General features: G+C 49.7%; 1 protein-coding gene across 1 annotated transcript in view; it reads right to left on the bottom strand.

Annotated features, from left to right (window-relative positions):
• Positions 1-26,131, bottom strand: part of MUC13 (mucin 13, cell surface associated) — a 39,822-nt gene extending 13,691 nt beyond the window's left edge. Inside the window, exons 1-6 of the mRNA XM_068247130.1 lie at positions 26,048-26,131; positions 15,686-16,027; positions 10,168-10,290; positions 6,685-6,785; positions 2,980-3,038; positions 2,420-2,568 (exon numbers count right to left, since the gene is read on the bottom strand). Of these exons, the coding sequence (XP_068103231.1) occupies positions 2,420-2,568; positions 2,980-3,038; positions 6,685-6,785; positions 10,168-10,290; positions 15,686-16,027; positions 26,048-26,105 (832 nt within the window). The 5' untranslated portion in view covers positions 26,106-26,131. The remainder of the gene's footprint in view (positions 1-2,419; positions 2,569-2,979; positions 3,039-6,684; positions 6,786-10,167; positions 10,291-15,685; positions 16,028-26,047) is intronic.
• Positions 26,132-26,553: the final 422 nt, after the last annotated feature.

Here is a 26,553-nt window from a genome sequence, read left to right as displayed (position 1 = left end):
CTTAAAGTCGGCGGCTACCTAACATTGATCCATGCGTCAACTTTTCCGCTTGGGAGCATGGCCATACGCATTAATTTCGTAATACCCACAGTAATGCGAAAATTACGCGAAAAATTACGCTTACGCGAAATTTCGTGAAATCCTTCTTCATTACGATTATGTACTTACGGCCATAATCGTAATTACACTAATTACGCAAAATTTCGCGAAATCGTAATTACGTCATTACGCTCATCATCCTCGGGTCCTAAGGGAATTAAGTTCAGTTATAGATAAACCCCTTTATCTTATCTTTTGTGACTCTCTTTCAACTGGCAGAGTCCCAGTGGATTGGCGTACAGCCCACGTTTTCCCATTATTTAAGAAGGGCAAAAAATCAGATCCAGGAAATTATAGACCTGTAAGTTTAACATGAGTTGTATGCAAACTATTTGAGGGGTTACTAAGAGATACTATATATGACTTCATACTAGAAAATAATCTTATTTCTCAGCATCAACATGGGTTTACTAAAGACAGGTCCTGTTTGACTAACATGCTCAGCTTTTATGAGGTAGTGAATGCTAATATGGATATTGGGAATGCTGTAGATGTGATATACTTGGACTTTGCAAAGGCCTTTGACACTGTTCCCCACAAAAGTCTGGTGCAAAAGTTGAGGATGCAAGGACTGGGGAAGAGTCTGTGTGCATGGATAGGGAACTGGCTAATGGACAGAAAACAAAGAGTTGTGGTCAATGGATTGTACTCAAAATGGGAGACTGTTAGCAGTGGGGTCCCACAAGGGTCAGTTCTGGGTCCAGTGCTCTTCAATTTATTTATTAATAACCTAGTAGATGCAGTAGTGAGCAATGTTGCTATTTTTGCAGATGATACAAAATTGTGCAGAATCATCAACTCTCAGGAAGATAGTGTCATATTGCAACAGGATCTGGATAGGATGGCTATATGGGCACATAAATGGCAGATGAAATTCAATGTTGAAAAATGTAAAGTCATGCATTTTGGTCGTACCAATGGTCTAGCACCATACAAAATAAATGGGATACAGTTGGGGACATCAAACTTGGAGAAGGACTTAGGAGTACTCATCGACAACAAGTTAAATAATCGTACTCAATGCCAAGCCGCTGCAGCTAAAGCTAACAAAATTTTGGGTTGCATTAAGTGAAATAAAAACTGGAGATGCTAGCATAATATTGCCCCTGTTTAACTCTCTAGTAAGGCCACATCTGGAATATGGAATTCAGTTCTGGGCACCACATTACAGGAAAGATATTGCAGTTTTAGAGCAGCTAATATATGGAATAGGAACCCTTTGCAGGTGTTTGGGGTGAATTAGCTGATTAGAGGCTGACACTTTGAGCCGAGAATATTGAACCTTTTCGCAATAATCTAATAGGCTGAGATTCTGATTTTGGGGTCTCATAAAGCTTTAAGCCATAATCTTCAAAACTATAGCAAATAAAGGTTGGAAATATCTTGCTTTGCATGTAATGAGTCTATTTCATAGATTAGTTCACCTTTTAAAGTGAAACTGAAGATCCACTAAAAACAAAGTGTTTCACTTACCTGGGGCTTCTGCCAGCCCCCTGCAGCCTTCCTGTCCCACGCCGTCTCTCCACGATCCTCCAATCTCCCGCCGCGGTGCAGTTTTGTTACCGCCGACGGCAACTGCGCTTGCAGGACGCTATTGTGGATGGGATCGCGAAGAAGGATAGCGTGGCCAGGGCTGAGCAGGAGCAGTTGCCGTTGACTTGTAAGTCGGCGGTAACGAAACTGCACCGCGGCGGGAGAATGGAGGATCGTAGAGAGACGGCGCAGGCACAGGGCGGCTGCAGGGGGCGAGCAGAAGCCCCAGGTAAGTATAACTCTTTGTTTATAGTGAATCGTCAGTTCAGCTTTAAGTCTAATTACTGTATCTAGATAGATAGATAGTTAGGCTGACCATACACTTATTGATTTTCCCGTTCGATTCCAGGCAGATTTGATCACCAATAACAGAAATATATCGCTCCAACATGTCAGTCGGATATCGATTGATGTTCAGCTCACATTATTAGAAACTTCAAACCATCATTCAGAAAAGACGGAAGGTTTGCATTGATCGCAGGGCGGGGAGAAGCATTGGCCGATAGACGGGTTATATGGCTGCACTGCTGCAAACAGTGTTACACTGCAGCACTACCATCAATCTTCAACAGGATTCCAGCCGATATCTACTGACAATCGATATCCTATGTGTAGTAGAGATCAATCCCTCCCTAGATACTTAGATAGGTAGGTAGATAGATAGATAGATGAATGATAGATAGATAGATAGATAGATAGATAGATAGATAGATAGATAGATAGATAGATAGATAGATAGAGCAGGGTCGCCCCCTCCCTATAAGCCAATCACAGGTCAGCCTCTTACCAGTATATGTTGTAAACGTTGTCTCGGTTTTGGCATAAGCATCAATGTCACTCTTCACTGTGGCTTCGGTTATGCTGTTACTGCTAAATATATTAGCTACTTTCACAGACACTGTTGGGGTATTGCGAGCGTTTCCTGACGATGTCTCCCTGAAATACAGAATGATAATGTCAGACAGTGAGCTAGATGGATTACCACTCTAGAGCGATCGTCCACGAGGCACACTAGGCAGATGCCTAGGCCCTGGTGCGTGTCCTGGGGCCGGAACACTGCTTTCTTTGAAACCCCACTTCCCTCTGTACCAGAAAGGTCAGAAGGGCAAGCAGCAGGGCCATGCCAGACGAGAAACTGCAGGGCCCCTCAAGAAAGCTTTGATAGCCCCCCCCTTTCATTCATGCCCCTCCCCTAAGCTGACCCCCGAGGCCAGGAGGAGAGGGGTCCATTTTCTGTAGTAGGCCTCACAGGAAACTAACGATTTCATAATCTTTATTTTTGAATCAATCGAGTTGGTTGATTGCTGGAATTATCCATCAGAACGTCAGCAGCAGCGTCACACTCACCTCATGTCCACGATCGTCGTCCCCAGAAACTCCGCCCTCTTCACAAAGCATTTCTGAAACTGCAGGGAAAGAAGGGAAATATTCTAAAAACAGCAAGATACACTGATCATATACCAGCACAGTCCAGGGTCACTGTACACTGATCAAATACCAGCACAGTCCAGGGTCACTATACACTGATCAAATACCAGCACAGTCCAGGGTCGCTGTACAAAGAGGTACCAGCACAGTCCAGGGTCGCTGTACACTGATCATATACCAGCACAGTCCAGGGTCACTGTACACTGATCATATACCAGCACAGTCCAGGATCACTGTACACTGATCATATACCAGCACAGTCCAGGGTCGCTGTATACTGAGGTACCAGCACAGTCCAGGGTCTCTGTACACCGAGGTACCAGCACAGTCCAAGGTCTCTGTACACCGAGGTACCAGCACAGTCCAGGGTCTCTGTACACCGAGGTACCAGCACAGTCCATGGTCACTGTACACTGAGGTACCAGCACAGTCCAGGGTCGCTGTACACCGAGGTACCAGCACAGTCCAGGGTCGCTGTACACCGAGGTACCAGCACAGTCCAGGGTCTCTGTACACCGAGGTACCAGCACAGTCCATGGTCACTGTACACTGAGGTACCAGCACAGTCCAGGGTCGCTGTACACCGAGGTACCAGCACAGTCCAGGGTCGCTGTACACCGAGGTACCAGCACAGTCCAGGGTCTCTGTACACCGAGGTACCAGCACAGTCCAGGGTCGCTGTACACTGAGGTACCAGCACAGTCCTGGGTGTCTGTACATCGAGGTACCAGTACAGTCCAGGGTCTCTATACATCGATGTACCAGCACAGTCCAGGGTCGCTGTACACTGAGGTACCAGCACAGTCATGGGTCTCTGTACACCGAGGTAGCAGCACAGTCCAGGGTCTCTGTACAGCGAGGCACCATTACAGTCCAGGGTCGCTGTACACTGAGGTACCAGCACAGTCCAGGGTCTCTGTACACCGAGGTACCAGCACAGTCATGGGTCTCTGTACACTGAGGTACCAGCACAGTCCATGGTCACTGTACACTGAGGTACCAGCACAGTCCAGGGTCGCTGTACACCGAGGTACCAGCACAGTCCAGGGTCGCTGTACACTGAGGTACCAGCACAGTCCTGGGTGTCTGTACATCGAGGTACCAGCACAGTCCAGGGTCTCTGTACACCGAGGTACCAGCACAGTCCAGGGTCTCTGTACATCGATGTACCAGCACAGTCCAGGGTCTCTATACTGAGGTACCAGCACAGTCCAGGGTCGCTGTACACTGAGGTACCAGCACAGTCATGGGTCTATGTACACCGAGGTACCAGCACAGTCCAGGGTCTCTGTACAGCGAGGCACCATTACAGTCCAGGGTCGCTGTACACTGAGGTACCAGCACAGTCCTGGGTGTCTGTACAGCGAGGTACCAGCACAGTCCATGGTCGCTGTACACCGAGGTACCAGCACAGTCCAGGGTCGCTGTACACCGAGGTACCAGCACAGTCCAGGGTCGCTGTACACCGAGGTACCAGCACAGTCCAGGGTCTCTGTACACCGAGGTACCAGCACAGTCCAGGGTCTCTGTACACCGAGGTACCAGCACAGTCCAGGGTCGCTGTACACCGAGGTACCAGCACAGTCATGGGTCTCTGTACACCGAGGTACCAGCACAGTCCAGGGTCTCTGTACACTGAGGTACCAGCACAGTCCAGGGTCTCTGTACACTGAGGTACCAGCACAGTCCAGGATCTCTGTACACTGAGGTACCAGCACAGTCATCAGTCTCTGTACACCGAGGTACCAGCACAGTCCAGGGTCTCTGTACACCGAGGTACAAGCACAGTCCAGGGTCTCTGTACACCGAGGTACCAGCACAGTCCAGGGTCTCTGTACACCGAGGTACCAGCACAGTCCTGGGTGTCTGTACACCGAGGTACCAGCACAGTCCAGGGTCTCTGTACACTGAGGTACCAGCACAGTCCAGGGTCGCTGTACACCGAGGTACCAGCACAGTCCAGGGTCTCTGTACACCGAGGTACCAGCACAGTCCAGGGTCTCTGTACACCGAGGTACCAGCACAGTCCAGGGTCGCTGTACACTGAGGTACAAGCACAGTCCAGGGTCTCTGTACACCGAGGTACCAGCACAGTCCAGGGTCTCCGTACACCGAGGTACCAGCACAGTCCAGGGTCTCTGTACACCGAGGTACCAGCACAGTCCAGGGTCGCTGTATACTGAGGTACCAGCACAGTCCAGGGTCTCTGTACACCGAGGTACCAGCACAGTCCAGGGTCTCTGTACACCGAGGTACCAGCACAGTCCAGGGTCTCTGTACAGCGAGGTACCAGCACAGTCCAGGGTCTCTGTACACCAAGGTATCAGCACAGTCCTGGGTGTCTGTACACCGAGGTACCAGCACAGTCCTGGGTGTCTGTACACCAAGGTACCAGCACAGTCCAGGGTGTCTGTACAGCGAGGTACCAGCACAGTCCTGGGTGTCTGTACAGCGAGGTACCAGCACAGTCCAGGGTCTCTGTACACCGAGGTACCAGCACAGTCCTGGGTGTTTGTACACCGAGGTACCAGCACAGTCCTGGGTGTCTGTACACCAAGGTACCAGCACAGTCCAGGGTGTCTGTACAGCGAGGTACCACCACAGTCCAGGGTCTCTGTACACCAAGGTACCAGCACAGTCCAGGGTGTCTGTACAGCGAGGTACCACCACAGTCCAGGGTCTCTGTACAGCGAGGTACCACCACAGTCCAGGGTCTCTGTACACTGAGGTACCAGCACAGTCCAGGGTCTCTGTACAGCGAGGTACCAGCACAGTCCAGGGTCTCTGTACACCGAGGTACCAGCACAGTCCAGGGTCTCTGTACAGCGAGGTGCCAGCACAGTCCTGGGTGTCTGTACAGCGAGGTACCAGCACAGTCCAGGGTCTCTGTACAGCGAGGTACCAGCACAGTCCAGGGTCTCTGTACAGCGAGGTACCAGCACAGTCCAGGGTCTCTGTACACTGAGGTACCAGCACAGTCCAGCGTCTCTGTACAGCGAGGTACCAGCACAGTCCTGGGTGTCTGTACAGCGAGGTACCAGCACAGTCCAGGGTCTCTGTACACCGAGGTATCAGCACAGTCCTGGGTGTCTGTACACCGAGGTACCAGCACAGTCCTGGGTGTCTGTACACCAAGGTACCAGCACAGTCCAGGGTGTCTGTACAGCGAGGTACCAGCACAGTCCTGGGTGTCTGTACAGCGAGGTACCAGCACAGTCCAGGGTCTCTGTACACCGAGGTACCAGCACAGTCCTGGGTGTCTGTACACCGAGGTACCAGCACAGTCCTGGGTGTCTGTACACCAAGGTACCAGCACAGTCCAGGGTGTCTGTACAGCGAGGTACCACCACAGTCCAGGGTCTCTGTACACCGAGGTACCAGCACAGTCCAGGGTGTCTGTACAGCGAGGTACCACCACAGTCCAGGGTCTCTGTACAGCGAGGTACCACCACAGTCCAGGGTCTCTGTACAGCGAGGTACCAGCACAGTCCAGGGTCTCTGTACAGCGAGGTACCACCACAGTCCAGGGTCTCTGTACAGCGAGGTACCAGCACAGTCCAGGGTCTCTGTACAGCGAGGTACCAGCACAGTCTGGGTCGGTCTCAGTTGATAAATAATACTCACACTCTCTACCACATATTTATATATATCTGTGTATTCCTTGGATGCCGGATCTGAATTAAATGCTTTGCCGGTAACCGTCAGTTCACCATAGAAATTGTCACCTAAATCCAAAAAGAGAAAAATTTGAGATTTTGGTTTTGAAACAGAAATCCCTGAGAAATCAACCAAAAATCAACCAGAAAAACGATCAAAAATAATATCGGACATGATGAACATTATCTATCGAACCATCCATCTAACATAACATTGTATGGTGTGTTACTAGTATAATGGGGTGATGGCCAGGGATGGGGCATGATCAGTGAGATGCAAACAATCTTATGTTGCATTCACATGTCTCACCTGATAGGCAGGACAGGCTGGATGAGGTGTGTGTCACCTGATAGGCAGGACAAGCTGGATGAGGTGTGTGTCACCTGATAGGCAGGACAGGCTGGATGAGGTGTGTGTCACCTGATAGGCAGGACAGGCTGGATGAGGTGTGTGTCACCTGATAGGCAGGACAAGCTGGATGAGGTGTGTGTCACCTGATAGGCAGGACAGGCTGGATGAGGTGTGTGTCACCTGATAGGCAAGACAGGCAGGATGAGGTGTTTTTCCACTGATATGCAGGACAGGCTGGATGAGGTGTGTGTCACCTGATAGGCAGGACAGGCAGGATGAGGTGTGTGTGTCACCTGATAGGCAGGACAGGCAGGATGAGGTGTGTGTGTCACCTGATAGGCAGGACAGGCTGGATGAGGTATGTGTGTCACCTGATTTGCAGGATGAGGTGTGTGTCACCTGATAGGCAGGACAGGCAGGATGAGGTGTGTGTGTCACCTGATAGGCAGGACAGGCTGGATGAGGTGTGTGTGTGTCACCTGATAGGCAGGACAGGCAGGATGAGGTGTGTGTGTGTCACCTGATAGGCAGGACAGGCAGGATGAGGCGTGTGTGTCACCTGATAGGCAGGACAGGCAGGATGAGGTGTTTGTCACCTGATAGGCAGGACAGGCAGGATGAGGTGTGTGTGTCACCTGATAGGCAGGACAGGCTGGATGAGGTATGTGTGTCACCTGATAGGCAGGACAGGCTGGATGAGGTTTGTGTGTGTCTCACCTGATTGGCAGGACAGGCTGGATGAGGTGTGTGTCACCTGATAGGCAGGACAGGCTGGATGAGGTGTGTCTCACCTGATAGGCAGGACAGGCTGGATGAGGTGTGTGTCACCTGATAGGCAGGACAGGCTGGATGAGGTGTGTGTCACCTGATAGGCAGGACAGGCTGGATGGGGTGTGGGGGTGTCACCTGATAGGCAGGACAGGCTGGATGAGGTGTGTGTCACCTGATAGGCAGGACAGGCTTTATGAGGTGTGTGTCTCACCTGATAGGCAGGACAGGCTGGATGAGGTGTGTGTCACCTGATAGGCAGGACAGGCTGGATGAGGTGTGTGTCACCTGATAGGCAGGACAAGCTGGACGAGGTATGTGTGTCACCTGATGGGCAGGACAGGCTGGATGAGGTGTGTGTGTCACCTGATAGGCAGGACAGGCTGGATGAGGTGTGTGTGTCACCTGATTGGCAGGACAGGCTGGATGAGGTGTGTCTCACCTGATAGGCAGGACAGGCAGGATGAGGTGTGTGTGTCACCTGATAGGCAGGACAGGCTGGATGAGGTATGTGTGTCACCTGATAGGCAGGACAGGCTGGATGAGGTGTGGGGGTGTCACCTGATTGGCAGGACAGGCTGGATGAGGTATGTGTGTCACCTGATAGGCAGGACAGGCTGGATGAGGTGTGTGTCACCTGATAGGCAGGACAGGCTGGATGAGGTGTGTGTGTCACCTGATTGGCAGGACAGGCTGGATGAGGTGTGTGTCACCTTATAGGCAGGACAGGCTGGATGAGGTGTGTGTCACCTGATAGGCAGGACAGGCTGGATGAGGTGTGTGTCACCTGATAGGCAGGACAGGCTGGATGAGGTGTGTGTCACCTGATTGGCAGGACAGGCTGGATGAGGTGTGTGTGTGTCTCACCTGATTGGCAGGACAGGCTGGATGAGGTGTGTGTGTGTCACCTGATTGGCAGGACAGGCTGGATGAGGTGTGTGTCACCTGATAGGCAGGACAGGCTGGATGAGGTGTGGAGGTGTCTCACCTGATTGGCAGGACAGGCTGGATGAGGTGTGTGTCACCTGATTGGCAGGAAAGGCTGGATGAGGTGTGTCTCACCTGATAGGCAGGACAGGCTGGATGAGGTGTGTGTCACCTGATAGGCAGGACAGGCTGGATGAGGTGTGGAGGTGTCTCACCTGATTGGCAGGACAGGCTGGATGAGGTGTGTGTCACCTGATAGGCAGGACAGGCTGGATGAGGTGTGTGTGTCTCACCTGATTGGCAGGACAGGCTGGATGAGGTGTGTGTGTCTCACCTGATAGGCAGGACAAGCTGGATGAGGTGTGTGTGTGTGTCACCTGATTGGCAGGACTGGCTGGATGAGGTGTGTGTGTGTCACCTGATTGGCAGGACAGGCTGGATGAGGTGTGTGTGTGTCACCTGATAGGCAGGACAGGCTGGATGAGGTGTGTGTCTCACCTGATAGGCAGGACAGGCTGGATGAGGTGTGTGTGTGTCTCACCTGATTGGCAGGACAGGCTGGATGAGGTGTGTGTGTGTCTCACCTGATTGGCAGGACAGGCTGGATGAGGTGTGGGTGTCTCACCTGATTGGCAGGACAGGCTGGATGAGGTGTGGGTGTCTCACCTGATTGGCAGGACAGGCTGGATGAGGTGTGGGTGTCTCACCTGATTGGCAGGACAGGCTGGATGAGGTGTGTGTGTGTGTGTCTCACCTGATTGGCAGGACAGGCTGGATGAGGTGTGTGTGTCTCACCTGATTGGCAGGACAGGCTGGATGAGGTGTGTGTGTCACCTGATAGGCAGGACAGGCTGGATGAGCTGTGTGTCACCTGATAGGCAGGACAGGCTGGATGAGGTATGTGTGTCACCTGATAGGCAGGACAGGCTGGATGAGGTGTGTGTGTCACCTGATAGGCAGGACAGGCTGGATGAGGTGTGTCTCACCTGATTGGCAGGACAGGCTGGATGAGGTGTGTCTCACCTGATAGGCAGGACAGGCTGGATGAGGTGTGTGTCTCACCTGATAGGCAGGACAGGCTGGATGAGGTGTGTGTGTGTCTCACCTGAATGGCAGGACAGGCTGGATGAGGTGTGTGTGTGTGTCTCACCTGATTGGCAGGACAGGCTGGATGAGGTGTTTGTGTGTCTAACCTGATTGGCAGGACAGGCTGGATGAGGTGTGTGTGTGTCTCACCTGATTGGCAGGACAGGCTGGATGAGGTGTGTGTGTGTCTCACCTGATTGGCAGGACAGGCTGGATGAGGTGTGTGTCACCTGATAGGCAGGACAGGCTGGATGAGGTGTGTGTGTGTGTCTCACCTGATTGGCAGGACAGGCTGGATGAGGTGTGTGTGTGTCTCACCTGATTGGCAGGACTGGCTGGACGAGTTGAACACAGAGTTGACGGGACAGCGGCACGAGTAGTAGTTATCCAGCTGGAGACAGGTAACATTTCCGCATGGGTTGCTGGTGCAGGTCCATGACACTGAGTACAGACACAGACAGACAGGATCAACATAACATGTAAGTCTACCCCTGAAGTGAAAGGGATATGGAGGCTGCCATATTGATGTCCTGGGCAGCCCCGTTGATCTCTTTGGCTGCAGTAGTGTCTGAATCACACGCCTGAAACAGGCATGCAGCTAATCCAGTCACACTTCAGTCAGAGCACCTGATCTGCTGCATGCTTGTTCAGGGGCTATGGCTAAATGTATCAGAGGCGAAGGATTAGCAGGACAGCCAGGCAACTGGTATTGTTCAAAAGGAAATAAATATGACACCTCATATGGTACTATCAGTACCGGCACAGAATAACAGCTTATACTGTACATACTGGAGGCAGCAGAGATCAGCACACACTGCAGCTAGTTTACTATTAGTACAGACACAGAATAACAGCTTATACTGTACATACTGGAGGCAGCAGAGATCAGCACATGCTGCAGCTAGTTTACTATCAGTACGGGCACAGAGTAACAGCTTACACTGTACATACTGGAGGCAGCAGAGATCAGCACACACTGCAGCTAGTTTACTATTAGTACAGACACAGAATAACAGCTTATACTGTACATACTGGAGGCAGCAGAGATCAGCACACACTGCAGCTAGTTTACTATTAGTACAGACACAGAATAACAGCTTATACTGTACATACTGGAGGCAGCAGAGATCAGCACACACTGCAGCTAGTTTACTATCAGTACGGGCACAGAGTAACAGCTTACACTGTACATACTGGAGGCAGCAGAGATCAACACACACTGCAGCTAGTTTACTATCAGTACGGGCACAGAATAACAGCTTATACTGTACATACTGGAGGCAGCAGAGATCAGCACACACTGCAGCTAGTTTACTATCAGTACAGGCACAGAGTAACAGCTTATACTGTACATACTGGAGGCAGCAGAGATCAGCACATGCTGCAGCTAGTTTACTATCAGTACAGGCACCGATTACCAGCTTATATAACTATGATAGTGTGTGGCTGTATTAGTCTGCATGCTCTTACAACTAGGAAGACACAAGTAATTCTGATCAATGTATACAGACTTTGTATTGTGTGTAGTGTACTCTGTAATGCATGTATAATCAACACTATATAAATATAATGATAAAAATACTGTATATAATGGCAGAGTATCTTCATTATAAGAAATCGCACCATAATTTAGAAGTAATAATACTGCTGTCATCTGCGTTTTCTGTTAGCGAATGGTGATAACATTTTTTGCTGGATATGAGAATATCGCTAGCATAATAATACTGATATTCTTGACTGTTTAGCGATTGGGGAGGAGGGGGGGGGGGGCAGTTGTTTATTATTTCCGAGGATAATCTTCTCATCTCCTCCTACCCTGTTCCCTCACACTACGGCTCCTTCACCACTTGCAAGCATAATCGCAAATGCGTTTGTACTTGCAAAAGAATTTTTTTTCCACTCACAATTGCAACATTCACTGTCGGGAGCAAAACGCAATTGCGGCAATAATTCTGCAGCACTACGGTTGCGCTCTGAGAAAAATCGAAACATGCTAATGGAAAAAGTGCACAGCGATTGACATATAAATCATGGTGCACTGGTGATCAGCAAAACGCCAGCGATCTGCTTGTTCAAGAGGATCGCGGCTAGTGGAAAAGGACCCTAACCCTCCTTTCAATATGCCTATCACTGCAGGTGGCCACACACCATACAATAAAATCATCCAATTTTACAGCTATTCAATAAAAGAAAAATTGAAAGCTTTGTTCTAGAAATCTGAATTTCCACTTATTTTTTTTAATCAAAGTTTGGGAGTGGTGGATTTTTCTAATCATTTTTTTATGGAAATTGAATGGTGTAGTTTACTCAGTTTCTTCTTGTATAGACCCAAGCAGAGTTTTCAATCATTTTTTTTCATAATTGATGACAAATGTAACTCATGAGTAGGGCTGTTCAAATCCGGATCCGGGAGTAAACCTGTGCGGGGGGGGGGGGGGGGGGTCAAGCTTACCTATCTGATGTCTTCTTCATCCGTCCCTCGGCACCTCCCACGATGCGCTCCACGCGTGTCACGTGATTACAAACACTTCCTCCTTCAACCCGGAAGGAGGAAGTGTTTGTAATCACGTGACCGCCGCTTGGTAACTGGGATGATTTTTTAACATGTTACAATCAATCAGAAAAGTTGTATGTTGTGTGGCCATTTGTAAGACAAAAATGGAAACCAGGAGCCCAATATGGTGTAGTACCTACACGACTCACTGTAAGAGTTGTAAGAGTAATTGTAGATATACTCACAAACGTGGGTTACCACACAGGCAACCAGTGTAATCACAGGTGGGGAGACCTGATCCCTCTCAAGTTTAAGAAGTCGCTCTCTGTAGACAGGAAAGAAGGGAGTAGCACCCCTACAACCGGGGTGGACTAAACAATGTTTAAATGTTTGAACAGAGGCGCCAAAATAGGATAAAAGCATCTAAAAACTGTTTAAAACAGGAGGAAGTGGTGGACATCCCTCCCTCAAGGAAGAACAGACAAAAGTTTGTTATTTTCATATCAAAAAATAACATTTATTAGAAGCTCCACTTTTCAATGCGTTTCGCAGGTGCAATCCTGCTTCATCAGGCAAATGATTGGAGGAAACCTATACAAGTCTGAATCGCAGCCAGAAGCTTTTATCCTATTTTGGTGCCTCTGTTCAAACATCTAAACATTGTGTGGCCATGTTAACCTCCCTGCCGTTATAAAAAATTGCTGCGCACGGCAGGGAGGGTGTTTTTTGGCATTTTTTTTTTTATAGCATGTAGCTAGCCTAGCGCTAGCTACATGCTTCCCCCCTCCCTGCGGCGTCCCCCCGAATGCGCCGATCGCCGCCGGCGCATTTACCCATCCGGAAATCCCGTTCTGAACGGGATTTCCAGGAGGGCTTCCCCCGTCGCCATGGCGACAGGCGCGATGATGTCACCGACGTCATAGACGTGTGACGTCAGAGGGAGTCCCGAACCACCCCTCGACGCTGCCTGGCACTGATTGGCCAGGCAGCGCACGGGTCTCGGGGGGGGGGCACCCTCTGATGCGGCGGGTTGCGGCGAATCGGCGCGGAGCGGCGGCGATCGTAAGTTACACGCAGCTAGCAAAGTGCTAGCTGCGTGTAACAAAAAAAAAATTATGCAAATCGGCCCAGCAGGGCCTGAGGAATCCTCCGCGGCAGGTTACCCCGAGCTGAGCTCGGGATAACCGGCAGGGAGGTTAACTGTACAACCAAAAAACTTGGATATGCTTATTGGTGCTCATACATGGTACAATTAAAACCTTAGAATTTTCCATTTATTCGCCCAAAAGGATAGAATTGAATGAAAGTCAAAAAGAAACTTTTTTTTCAATCTAGAAAAACACGATTATCCTGTTTTTTCAATAAAAAACTGCTGGAAAAATCTTTATATTCGGTCTAAAAGAATAATCGAAGTAATCTTATCTGATGTTATTTTAAAAAAAATGAAAAAAATTGTACCGTGTATGGGCACCATTACACTATTCGACACTCCTAACACTATCCCTAAACCTGACCCCCCTAACACTAATCTTCCTACCGATATGCTAACCGAACGATCCTGCCGATACGCCTAACTCTATCCTAAGGGCCCTTCCACACTGATAAGCGCGATCCTGATCGCAAGCATGGTGTGATGAAATCGCAAGCATGGTGTGACCGCATCACTCGCAATGGTTACCGATAACCCAGCACCAAAAAATTCCTCACCACCCTATAACCGCAATTAACATTGTGGTCTATGGGACAGGCGACCAGCAGCAGTTGTCATGGAACTATTAAAAAAAAAGCTTTGCAGCAGCAGCCCAGATTTAACCGGCACCAGCAAACAATTATTTTGCATTGGTGTTCTTACACTGTCTGATAGGTCGCTTTGTGTCATGTGACTTGGGGACAGGAAGTGATGTAACTGTACATCTGGCCAGTAAGTAGCCCAGTAATGGTGGCCACTAATGATCCAGTTTTTCTCATCCAATTTTACATTTCTATGTAGTATATAGGAACTGCCTAAATTATCCATTCAATATATCCTCTCAATTTACCCTTATACGACATACAGGGCCAGTTTTAGCAACAATGGGGCCCCATTCGGCATTAAGGGACCTTTTTTTCAGCTGGTATAGTCAGGGTGTGAAGCTCCAATCGGTCGGAGCTCCACATTCTGGCTATCCCAGCCTGCATGGGGGACAAGGGGTTAAAAAGTTTCAGGAGGTGGGGACCCCACATATTTTTTTTTTAAATTCCCCCACTCTAAACTTAAAAAAAAAAATTGGGAAAATAGGAAAAAATGCCAGGGATCTTCTTACAGCCATATTGCGGCTGTATATGGATCCCTGGCCAAAGCACTGTGGCTGCGTATGGACCCCCTGGAAACCCCATCAGGAAATGTATTACTCTTTCTTTAGATACATGTAAAATTACACTACTGTTAGGTTTGCTACTAAAAGTGACATTTGCTGCATTTAAAAGTATACTTTTTTCCTTCAAAACTTTAAAATCGATTTTCTCAAAAACTATAAGGTATTTTTGAAAAATTGGTTTTTCCTCTTATTCCTAATGATCTCCTTAACATATCCTGCAGATTTAGGGTTTCTAGCATTTAAGGTGGATTTGCTATCAACCATTAAAGTCGGCGGATTTTTAAATGTGTATTTTTATCCTTTGAAACTTTAAAAAAGATTTTCTCAAAAAAAGGTCTTTTTGAAAAAATGTTTTTCCTCTTGTAGCCACTGCGGGCCTCTACAGGCTCTGGGGCCCTGGGGCAATTGCCTCATTTGCCTCTATGGTAGCGCCGGCCCTGACGACATAAATTTGGTAAAATGGGATGAAAAAGATTGGATCATTAGTGGCCTTCTTTAGGAGAACTATTTTTGCTGTGATAGTAACATTTGTGCCAGAGGTGGAGTTTTCACAAAAGTTCATAAGATTTTGGCAAATTTCCATGTACATTTCACCATGTTTTTTCCCAGCCCCCATGAGCTTTAGGGTTGTAGAAATCATCGTATTCTCCTGAAAAATCTCATGTTTGGGAACATTTTGGCAAAGCAAAAAATTGCCTCATTGGCTCAACTCTGGCAAAGAATAAAAATGAGACAAAAACTGCGCATAGAAGAGCCATCCAGCAATCCAAGCCTTCGACACGGGTACTTCCCAATGGGGTCCGGCCAATCGGAAAACCTACTTCAGGGTGGACTAAACCAATCAACCAATCATAATCTGCTACAGCCAACGGAATATCCTCTAAATCTTATTGACGTTGCGTCTCCTGGGGTTGCTCCTCAGCTATGTACCTACCACATGACCAATGGGGGCAGACAGTGATATCATAAATGGTCCTATACTCACCTGTTGTGGTTGGCACGGTAGTGGCAGTGTCTGCAGGAGGACCTGCCGTGTTGGAGCTGACATCAGTGGAGGGTGCTGTGTCTGGGGTTTGGTTGGTTGCAGTTTCATTGGAAGAGATTGTGCTCTGGTTGACATCAGTTCCTGGGATGGCAGTGGAAGCAGTTGATGGGGTAGTAGTTGCAGTTGATGGGGTAGTAGTTGCAGTTGATGGGGTAGTGGATGTAGTAGTAGTTGCTGTAGTGGTTGCAGTAGTGGTTTCTGTAGTAGCTGCAGTGGTGGTTGTAGTAGTAGTTGCAGTGGTAGGTGTTGTTGCCGTGGTTACAGTGGTTGACGTTGTGGTGCCTGAAACAAAGACAAAGGAACAGAATATTTTTGTCAGATGTAGTATATCACATAGTCTTCCTATGATGAATATAATTGGTGGGAATCGGTTGTTCTGTATATTTGTCTATGTATTCAATCATTATTATCGATGTGAGTGTTTTATTCATTCTTTTAGGTTTTGCCATGTATACACTGAGCACAGGAGGCTTTTTAAAGAAGTGAACAGCTGGAAACTCACTTGTGGCCAGGCCGAGGCAGAGGCAAGAGAGGCACCAGCCTTGGAAGAGGAGAGGTTAACAGGAGCAGCTGGGAACAGAGACACACAGTGCGCCACACAGCCCAACCACACCCTCACAGCCCAACCACACCCTAATCCCTGCTGTCAGTACAGTGATCAGAGCAGGGGGTGGGGCTGGCTGACGGTGTGTGCCCCTCCTACACACTCTGTGAAAGAAGGGGCACAATGCCACCACCAGAAGGGATGTAAGGGGCACCTGTCTCTGTCAGTGACCAATAATCGTGATATGAAGAGGGGCTGGGGGGGGGGGGGGGATAAATTGTAATATCAGCCTTTACAAGTGTAAAAAAATGTTTTGCTCTACATAAAGATGGCCGACAGCCTGACACTGAGCTGCAGCACGGTGGCCAAGACTGTACAGCGGTGTAACAGGACAGGTTCCCCTCACAAACCTCGCCATGGTACTCAGACCAAAGAAGTTGAGTGCATGTGGTGCTCAGCGTCATATCCAGGTGTTGTCTTCTACAAATAAACGTATGAGTGCTGCAGAGGGTGAAAGGGAAGTGTGTGCGTGTGGGGGGGGGGGTCTCAGCCTGTCAGTGCTCAGACCAAATGGCACACGCTGTATCAGATTGGTCTGCAAGTTTCCAGAAGGAATCCTCTTCTACAGATATGCACAAGAAAACTTGCAAACAGTTTGCTGCTGACAACAAAGACAAGTGTATCTTGCCTACAGTGAAGCACGGTGGTGGGAGTGTCATGGTTTGCAGCTGCACGCATGCTGTCAGCACTAGGGATCTACAGTTCATAGAGGGAACCTTGAATGCCAGCCTGTACTGTGACATACTGAAGCAGAGGATGATCCCCTCCCTTCAGAAACTGGGCCGCAGGGCAATATTCCAACATGATAACCCAAACACACCTCCCTGATGGCCACTGCCTTGCTAGAGTCCCTGATGGCCACTGCCTTGCTAGAGAGACAGAGGGTAAAGGTGCTGGACTGGCCAAGCATGTTTCCTGACCTAATTTTATTGAAAGATACATAAAAATAAAATGTATAAACAAACAAACAAACAAACAAACATCACAGCAGCAATCAGATCCCACCAACAGAAAGCTCTGTTGGTGGGCAGTAAAGGAGGTGACATTCGTTTGGCTGCTAAGTTGTATGGTCGAGTAATAAACTCTTAAAGCTGCAGAGCGCTGAATTGTAAAAAATCATCTGGTCACTACGGGGGTGTAAGCCTCTGGTCCTCAAGAGGTTAATGGCTGTGTGTTGAGTTATTTTGATGGAACAGTAAATTTACACTGTTATACAAGCTGTACACTGACTGCTTTACATTGTATCAGAGTCACATCTGCAGTGCTGTCCTATGAGAAGATATCATACAATATTTACCCTGTTACACAAGCTGTACACTGACTGCTTTACATTGTATCACAGCGTCACATCTGCAGTGTTGTCCCATGAGAAGATATCATACAATATTACACTGTTATACAAGCTGTACACTGACTGCTTTACATTGTATCACAGTGTCACATCTGCAGTGCTGTCCCATGAGAAGATATCATACAATATTACACTGTTATACAAGCTGTACACGGACTGCTTTACATTGTATCACAGCATCACATCTGCAGTGCTGTCCCATGAGAAGATATCACACAATATTTACACTGTTATACAAGCTGTACACTGACTGCTTTACATTGTATCACAGCATCACATCTGCAGTGTCATCTCATGAGGAGATATCATACAATATTTACACTGCTATACAAGCTGTACACTGACTGCTTTACATTGTATCACAGTGTCACATCTGCAGTGTCATCTCATGAGGAGATATCATACAATATTTACACTGCTATACAAGCTGTACACTGACTGCTTTACATTGTATCACAGTGTCACATCTGCAGTGCTGTCCCATGAGAAGATATCATACAATATTACACTGTTATACAAGCTGTACACTGACTGCTTTACATTGTATCACAGCGTCACATCTGCAGTGCTGTCCCATGGGAAGATATCATACAATATTTACACTGTTATACAAACTGTACACTGACTGCTTTACATTGTATCACAGCGTCACATCTGCAGTGTTGTACTATGAGAAGATATCATACAATATTACACTGTTATACAAACTGTACACTGACTGCTTTACATTGTATCACAGCGTCACATCTGCAGTGCTGTCCCATGAGAAGATATCATACAATATTTACACTGTTATACAAACTGTACACTGACTGCTTTACATTGTATCACAGCGTCACATCTGCAGTGTTGTACTATGAGAAGATATCATACAATATTACACTGTTATACAAACTGTACACTGACTGCTTTACATTGTATCACAGTGTCACATCTGCAGTGCTGTCCCATGAGAAGATATCATAAGATATTACACTGTTATACAAGCTGTACACTGACTGCTTTACATTGTATCACAGTGTCACATCTGCAGTGCTGTACCATGAGAAGATATCATAAGATATTACACTGTTATACAAGCTGTACACTGACTGCTTTACATTGTATCACAGTGTCACATCTGCAGTGCTGTCCCATGAGAAGATATACAATATTGCACTGTTATACAAGCTGTACACTGACTGCTTTACATTGTATCACAGCGTCACATCTGCAGTGTTGTACTATGAGAAGATATCATACAATATTACACTGTTATACAAACTGTACACTGACTGCTTTACATTGTATCACAGTGTCACATCTGCAGTGCTGTCCCATGAGAAGATATCATAAGATATTACACTGTTATACAAGCTGTACACTGACTGCTTTACATTGTATCACAGTGTCACATCTGCAGTGCTGTCCCATGAGAAGATATACAATATTGCACTGTTATACAAGCTGTACACTGACTGCTTTACATTGTATCACAGCGTAACATCTGCAGTGCTGTCCCATGAGAAGATATCATACAATATTACACTGTTATACAAGCTGTACACTGACTGCTTTACATTGTATCACAGTGTCACATCTGCAGTGCTGTCCCATGAGAAGATATCATACAATATGTACACTGTTATACAAGCTGTACACTGACTGCTTTACATTGTATCACAGCGTCACATCTGCAGTGCTGTCCCATGAGAAGATATAATAAAATATTACATAATGTGAGAGGTGTAGAGACTTTTGGGAGATACTGTAATATCATCAGAAGTGTAGAGTTACACCAAGCTACCTTCGCCAGCGTAATATGAAAACGTGAGTGTGAAAAATCTGTGAACTGAAGCTAAGTACACACACCGGATGAAAGTTGTTGCAACCGAAGGATTCCCGACAAAATTCTCTGAACAATGTGACATATGATGAGTGGATGCTGCAGCAACCCGCCCCTTCTCAGCGCTGCAGTGAGGGATTTACCTGCAAAGTCCATGCGGGGGAGTTGTGTGTGCGTTCACCTACAGGTATTTACGATCTAACGATATTCCTACAGCCTGTGTCACGCGAACGATAATCGCCCGGAGGATTCGCCAGGATAGATCGCTCTCTTTGTGCCCGAAAACTATTGCTGGTCGTTCTCTCTTCACATCGTTGGGCTGTTTTCCAGCAACTAAGCAATTGTGGGACAATTGGTTATGGGTTGTTCATTTTAAACGACTTTTATCTGGTGTTTGTTGGAGGCTTAAAGGGGCACTTCAGCGAAAAACTGTAAAATTTAAAATATGTGCAGTGCAAACATATACAAATAAGAAGTAAATTTTTTTTCAGAGTAAAATGAGTCATAAATTACTTTTCTCCTATGTTGCTGACACTTACAGTAGGTAGTAGAAATGTGACAGAACTGACAGGTTTTGGACTAGTTAATGGGATTCTCAGGGATATATTTATTTTCAAAAGCACTTAGTGAATGGCAGTTGCTCTGTCCATCTGCCAAAAAAACTGTGTAGGGAGCAGGGAAGCTGGCCAGCAGCATTGTTTAAATCCTTTTTCAGGAATATCTTTATAAAGAATAAAAGCCTTGCTGAGAATCCCCTATGAAGAGATGGACTAGTCCAAAACCTGTCACTTCTCTCAGATTTCTACTACCTACTGTAAGTGACAGCAACATAGGAGAAAAGTAATTTATGGTTCATTTTACTCTGGAAAAAACGTACTTCTTATTTGTATATGTTTGCACATATTTTAAATTTTACAGTTTTTCGCTGTCGCGCCCCTTTAAGTATGTTGCCTTTAGTGAGTGAGCCCCTTGTGTACAGAAGCAGTGACATCACACAGGACGGGTCGGATTGGCATTCTGAAGGCCCCCCATTACCTCCCTTGCCTTCAGCCCGCTCACTGACCAAGAGAGGTGCCCCCTACACATCCCAGCCCTGCTGATGCTGCCCCTTGTGTCACAGAGTGGGTATGCAGGGCAGCCCCATCCGCCTGCTTTGATCACTATAGCGACAGCAGGGGTGAGGGTGCGGTCAGGCAGTGTGGTGCACTGCATATCTCTGTGGTGTCTGTTCTCATCTGCGTGTAATCACATATGCCCCCTTCACCTCCCCTCACCCAAGGCTGCTGCCTCTGTTGCCTCTGCCTTGGCCTGGCCATGGTGATCAGGCTACAGTTATAAAGCATAGATTTTAGTGGTTATTTAGATAATTCTCTATAATTAAATCTAGTGTACAAAAATATGGAGGCTGCCATTGCTGCCTCTGGTCTCCTCTTCTGCCAGTATTGCTATAATCTGTGATGTAGATGCAGATCAGGTGCTCCCCCTCTCCTGATGTGGGGGGAAGTATTATATCAGCTACGCAGCCTGGCATGTAGTATAACAGCTCAGCAATGTGGGCCTCCATGTTCCTTCCATGGCTGGTGTACCCTCCATAGTCCTATATGTAACAAGAACAGGATAACACCATGCTCATCCGTCAGCCGGGCTGCTTACACGGATCCCCCTCTTCACTTGGGCTCTTCCACAAGACTGTTAGCAGTCTGTGCAGTAACTGTGCAGGTGTGGCTGTTGGAAGTCTTGTTGGATGGAAGTGAAGAGGGGAATCCCTTTTTTCCTCCCAAATCATTTTTTACTTGTCTTTGCTTCAAATGTTCCTTTAGGATATGATATTTAAAGTGAAAATAATCAAAGCAAACATTCCTCTCTACACTACCAGGACTGAAGCTGTGGTTGTTTTATCCTCTATCTATTTCTGTATGTGTCATGTATGTGTCATGTCTATCCTGCGTCTTCTGTGTCACCAGTGACACCATCCTCAAAAAAGGTGGAATAATCTCCCCGGATGATATGTGAGGATGATGATATGTGGTGTCCGGGGCCCCATCAGTGCAGCACTGTGAGGATGATATGTGGTGTCCGGGGCCCCATCAGTGCAGCACTGTGAGGATGATATGTGGTGTCCGGGGCCCCCTCAGTGCAGCACTGTGAGGATGATATGTGGTGTCCGGGCCCCCCTCAGTGCAGCACTGTGAGGATGATGATATGTGGTGTCCGGGGCCCCATCAGTGCAGCACTGTGAGGATGATATGTGGTGTCCGGGGCCCCCTCAGTGCAGCACTGTGAGGATGATATGTGGTGTCCGGGGCCCCCTCAGTGCAGCACTGTGAGGATGATATGTGGTGTCCGGGCCCCCTCAGTGCAGCACTGTGAGTATATGTGGTGTCCGGGGCCCCCTCAGTGCAGCACTGTGAGGATGATGATATGTGGTGTCCGGGGCCCCCTCAGTGCAGCACTGTGAGGATGATATGTGGTGTCCGGGGCCCCATCAGTGCAGCACTGTGAGGATGATGATGATATGTGGTGTCCGGGGCCCCATCAGTGCAGCACTGTGAGGATGATATGTGGTGTCCGGGGCCCCCTCAGTGCAGCACTGTGAGGATGATGATATGTGGTGTCCGGGGCCCCCCTCAGAGCAGCACTGTGAGGATGATGATATGTGGTGTCCGGGCCCCCTCAGAGCAGCACTGTGAGGATGATGATATGTGGTGTCCGGGCCCCCTCAGAGCAGCACTGTGAGGATGATGATATGTGGTGTCCGGGCCCCCTCAGTGCAGCACTGTGAGGATATGTGGTGTTCGGGCCCCCTCAGTGCAGCACTGTGAGGATGATATGTGGTGTTCGGGGCCCCATCAGTGCAGCACTGTGAGGATATGTGGTGTTCGGGCCCCCTCAGTGCAGCACTGTGAGGATGATATGTGGTGTCCGGGGCCCCCTCAGTGGAGCACTGTTAGGATGATGATATGTGGTGTTCGGGCCCCCTCAGTGCAGCACTGTGAGGATGATATGTGGTGTTCGGGGCCCCATTAGTGCAGCACTGTGAGGATGATATGTGGTGTCCGGGCCCCCCTCAGTGCAGCACTGTGAGGATGATATGTGGTGTCCGGGGCCCCCTCAGTGCAGCACTGTGAGGATATGTGGTGCTCGGGGCCCCCCTCAGTGCAGCACTGTGAGGATGATATGTGGTGTCCGGGGCCCCCTCAGTGCAGCACTGTGAGGATGATATGTGGTGTCCGGGGCCCCCTCAGTGCAGCACTGTGAGGATGATATGTGGTGTCCGGGGCCCCCTCAGTGCAGCACTGTGAGGATGATATGTGGTGTCCGGGGCCCCCTCAGTGCAGCACTGTGAGGATGATAGGTGGTGTCCGGGGCCCCCCTCAGTGCAGCACTGTGAGGATGATGATATGTGGTGTCCGGGGCCCCCTCAGAGCAGCACTGTGAGTATATGTGGTGTCCGGGGCCCCCTCAGTGCAGCACTGTGAGGATGATGATATGTGGTGTTCGGGGCCCCCTCAGTGCAGCACTGTGAGGATGATATGTGGTGTTCGGGGCCCCCTCAGTGCAGCACTGTGAGGATGATATGTGGTGTCCGGGGCCCCCTCAGTGCAGCACTGTGAGGATGATGATATGTGGTGTCCGGGGCCCCCTCAGAGCAGCACTGTGAGGATGATGATATGTGGTGTTCGGGGCCCCCTCAGTGCAGCACTGTGAGGATGATATGTGGTGTCCGGGGCCCCCTCAGTGCAGCACTGTGAGGATGATATGTGGTGTCTGGGCCCCCTCAGTGCAGCACTGTGAGGATGATATGTGGTGTCCGGGGCCCCCCTCAGTGCAGCACTGTGAGGATGATATGTGGTGTCCGGGGCCCCCTCAGTGCAGCACTGTGAGGATGATATGTGGTGTCCGGGGCCCCCTCAGTGCAGCACTGTGAGGATGATATGTGGTGTCCGGGGCCCCCCTCAGTGCAGCACTGTGAGGATGATGATATGTGGTGTCCGGGGCCCCCTCAGAGCAGCACTGTGAGTATATGTGGTGTCCGGGGCCCCCTCAGTGCAGCACTGTGAGGATGAAATGTGGTGTTCGGGGCCCCCTCAGTGCAGCACTGTGAGGATGATATGTGGTGTCCGGGGCCCCCCTCAGTGCAGCACTGTGAGGATGATGATATGTGGTGTCCGGGGCCCCCTCAGAGCAGCACTGTGAGTATATGTGGTGTCCGGGGCCCCCTCAGTGCAGCACTGTGAGGATGAAATGTGGTGTCCGGGCCCCCTCAGTGCAGCACTGTGAGGATGATATGTGGTGTCCGGGGCCCCCCTCAGTGCAGCACTGTGAGGATGATGATATGTGGTGTCCGGGTCCCCCTCAGAGCAGCACTGTGAGGATGATATGTGGTGTCCGGGGCCCCCCTCAGTGCAGCACTGTGAGGATGATATGTGGTGTCCGGGGCCCCCTCAGTGCAGCACTGTGAGGATGATATGTGGTGTCCGGGGCCCCCCTCAGTGCAGCACTGTGAGGATGATATGTGGTGTCCGGGGCCCCCTCAGTGCAGCACTGTGAGGATGAAATGTGGTGTCCGGGGCCCCCTCAGTGCAGCACTGTGAGGATGAAATGTGGTGTCCGGAGCCCCCTCAGTGCAGCACTGTGAGGATGATGATATGTGGTGTCCGGGGCCCCCTCAGAGCTGCACTGTGAGTATATGTGGTGTCCGGGGCCCCCTCAGTGCAGCACTGTGAGGATGATGATATGTGGTGTCCGGGGCCCCCTCAGTGCAGCACTGTGAGGATGATGATATGTGGTGTCCGGGGCCCCCCTCAGAGCAGCACTGTGAGGATGATGATATGTGGTGTCCGGGCCCCCTCAGAGCAGCACTGTGAGGATGATGATATGTGGTGTCCGGGCCCCCTCAGTGCAGCACTGTGAGGATATGTGGTGTTCGGGCCCCCTCAGTGCAGCACTGTGAGGATGATATGTGGTGTTCGGGGCCCCATCAGTGCAGCACTGTGAGGATATGTGGTGTTCGGGCCCCCTCAGTGCAGCACTGTGAGGATGATATGTGGTGTTCGGGGCCCCCTCAGTGCAGCACTGTGAGGATGATATGTGGTGTCCGGGGCCCCCTCAGTGCAGCACTGTGAGGATGATGATATGTGGTGTCCGGGGCCCCCTCAGAGCAGCACTGTGAGGATGATGATATGTGGTGTTCGGGGCCCCCTCAGTGCAGCACTGTGAGGATGATATGTGGTGTCCGGGGCCCCCTCAGTGCAGCACTGTGAGGATGATATGTGGTGTCCGGGCCCCCCTCAGTGCAGCACTGTGAGGATGATATGTGGTGTCCGGGGCCCCCCTCAGTGCAGCACTGTGAGGATGATATGTGGTGTCCGGGGCCCCCTCAGTGCAGCACTGTGAGGATGATATGTGGTGTCCGGGGCCCCCTCAGTGCAGCACTGTGAGGATGATATGTGGTGTCCGGGGCCCCCCTCAGTGCAGCACTGTGAGGATGATGATATGTGGTGTCCGGGGCCCCCTCAGAGCAGCACTGTGAGTATATGTGGTGTCCGGGGCCCCCTCAGTGCAGCACTGTGAGGATGAAATGTGGTGTCCGGGGCCCCCTCAGTGCAGCACTGTGAGGATGATATGTGGTGTCCGGGGCCCCCCTCAGTGCAGCACTGTGAGGATGATGATATGTGGTGTCCGGGGCCCCCTCAGAGCAGCACTGTGAGTATATGTGGTGTCCGGGGCCCCCTCAGTGCAGCACTGTGAGGATGAAATGTGGTGTCCGGGCCCCCTCAGTGCAGCACTGTGAGGATGATATGTGGTGTCCGGGGCCCCCCTCAGTGCAGCACTGTGAGGATGATGATATGTGGTGTCCGGGTCCCCCTCAGAGCAGCACTGTGAGGATGATATGTGGTGTCCGGGGCCCCCCTCAGTGCAGCACTGTGAGGATGATATGTGGTGTCCGGGGCCCCCTCAGTGCAGCACTGTGAGGATGATATGTGGTGTCCGGGGCCCCCCTCAGTGCAGCACTGTGAGGATGATATGTGGTGTCCGGGGCCCCCTCAGTGCAGCACTGTGAGGATGAAATGTGGTGTCCGGGGCCCCCTCAGTGCAGCACTGTGAGGATGAAATGTGGTGTCCGGAGCCCCCTCAGTGCAGCACTGTGAGGATGATGATATGTGGTGTCCGGGGCCCCCTCAGAGCAGCACTGTGAGTATATGTGGTGTCCGGGGCCCCCTCAGTGCAGCACTGTGAGGATGATGATATGTGGTGTCCGGGGCCCCCTCAGTGCAGCACTGTGAGGATGATGATATGTGGTGCCAGGGGCCCCCTCAGAGCAGCACTGTGAGGATGATGATATGTGGTGTCCGGGCCCCCCTCAGTGCAGCACTGTGAGGATATGTGGTGCTCGGGGCCCCCCTCAGAGCAGCACTGTGAGTATATGTGGTGCTCGGGGCCCCCCTCAGAGCAGCACTGTGAGGATATGTGGTGCTCGGGGCCCCCCTAAGAGCAGCACTGTGGGGAGAGCTGACTTACTTTGTCCACAGGCGAGCAGAAGGCAGCAGGCGATGGCGAGGATGAGAATGGCCCTCATGGCGTCCGTGTGGCTCTTCCCTGAGAAATGTCTCACTTTTCTGGCATTTGCATCTTTAAGCTGCTCTCAGGTCCAGAGTCCACCCATTGACGTCACAATCGCTGCGGTTGATAATTAATATCTGTGTTTCCTTGATGGGCAGAAGCACTCGCTGTTCTCTGCAGGTGCCATAAAGTTGCCGCGCTCGCCAGTCGCCTGGGATTGGCTGCCTGTATAACTTTCTCTGATGATGAGGGATCTGAAACGTGCGCTGAGTAAAGTGGCCCATTAACGGTACAATTTTTAGTGGACGATCGTATTTTCAATCAGATATTCAGATTGTATTGTGTGAAACCAGCGGAGCTGGTGGGTCCAATCGATCCTGAACAATCACATTATCAATTGCTTCCTTAAAGCACACCTGAAGGGAGAAGAATATGGAGGCTGCCATATTTATTTCCTGTTAGAC

This window comes from Hyperolius riggenbachi, chromosome 7 (genome assembly GCF_040937935.1).
Source record: "Hyperolius riggenbachi isolate aHypRig1 chromosome 7, aHypRig1.pri, whole genome shotgun sequence".
Lineage (NCBI taxonomy): Eukaryota > Metazoa > Chordata > Amphibia > Anura > Hyperoliidae > Hyperolius > Hyperolius riggenbachi.
Note: the sequence above shows the minus strand (reverse complement) of the source record. Positions and strands in the feature narration are given on the sequence as shown.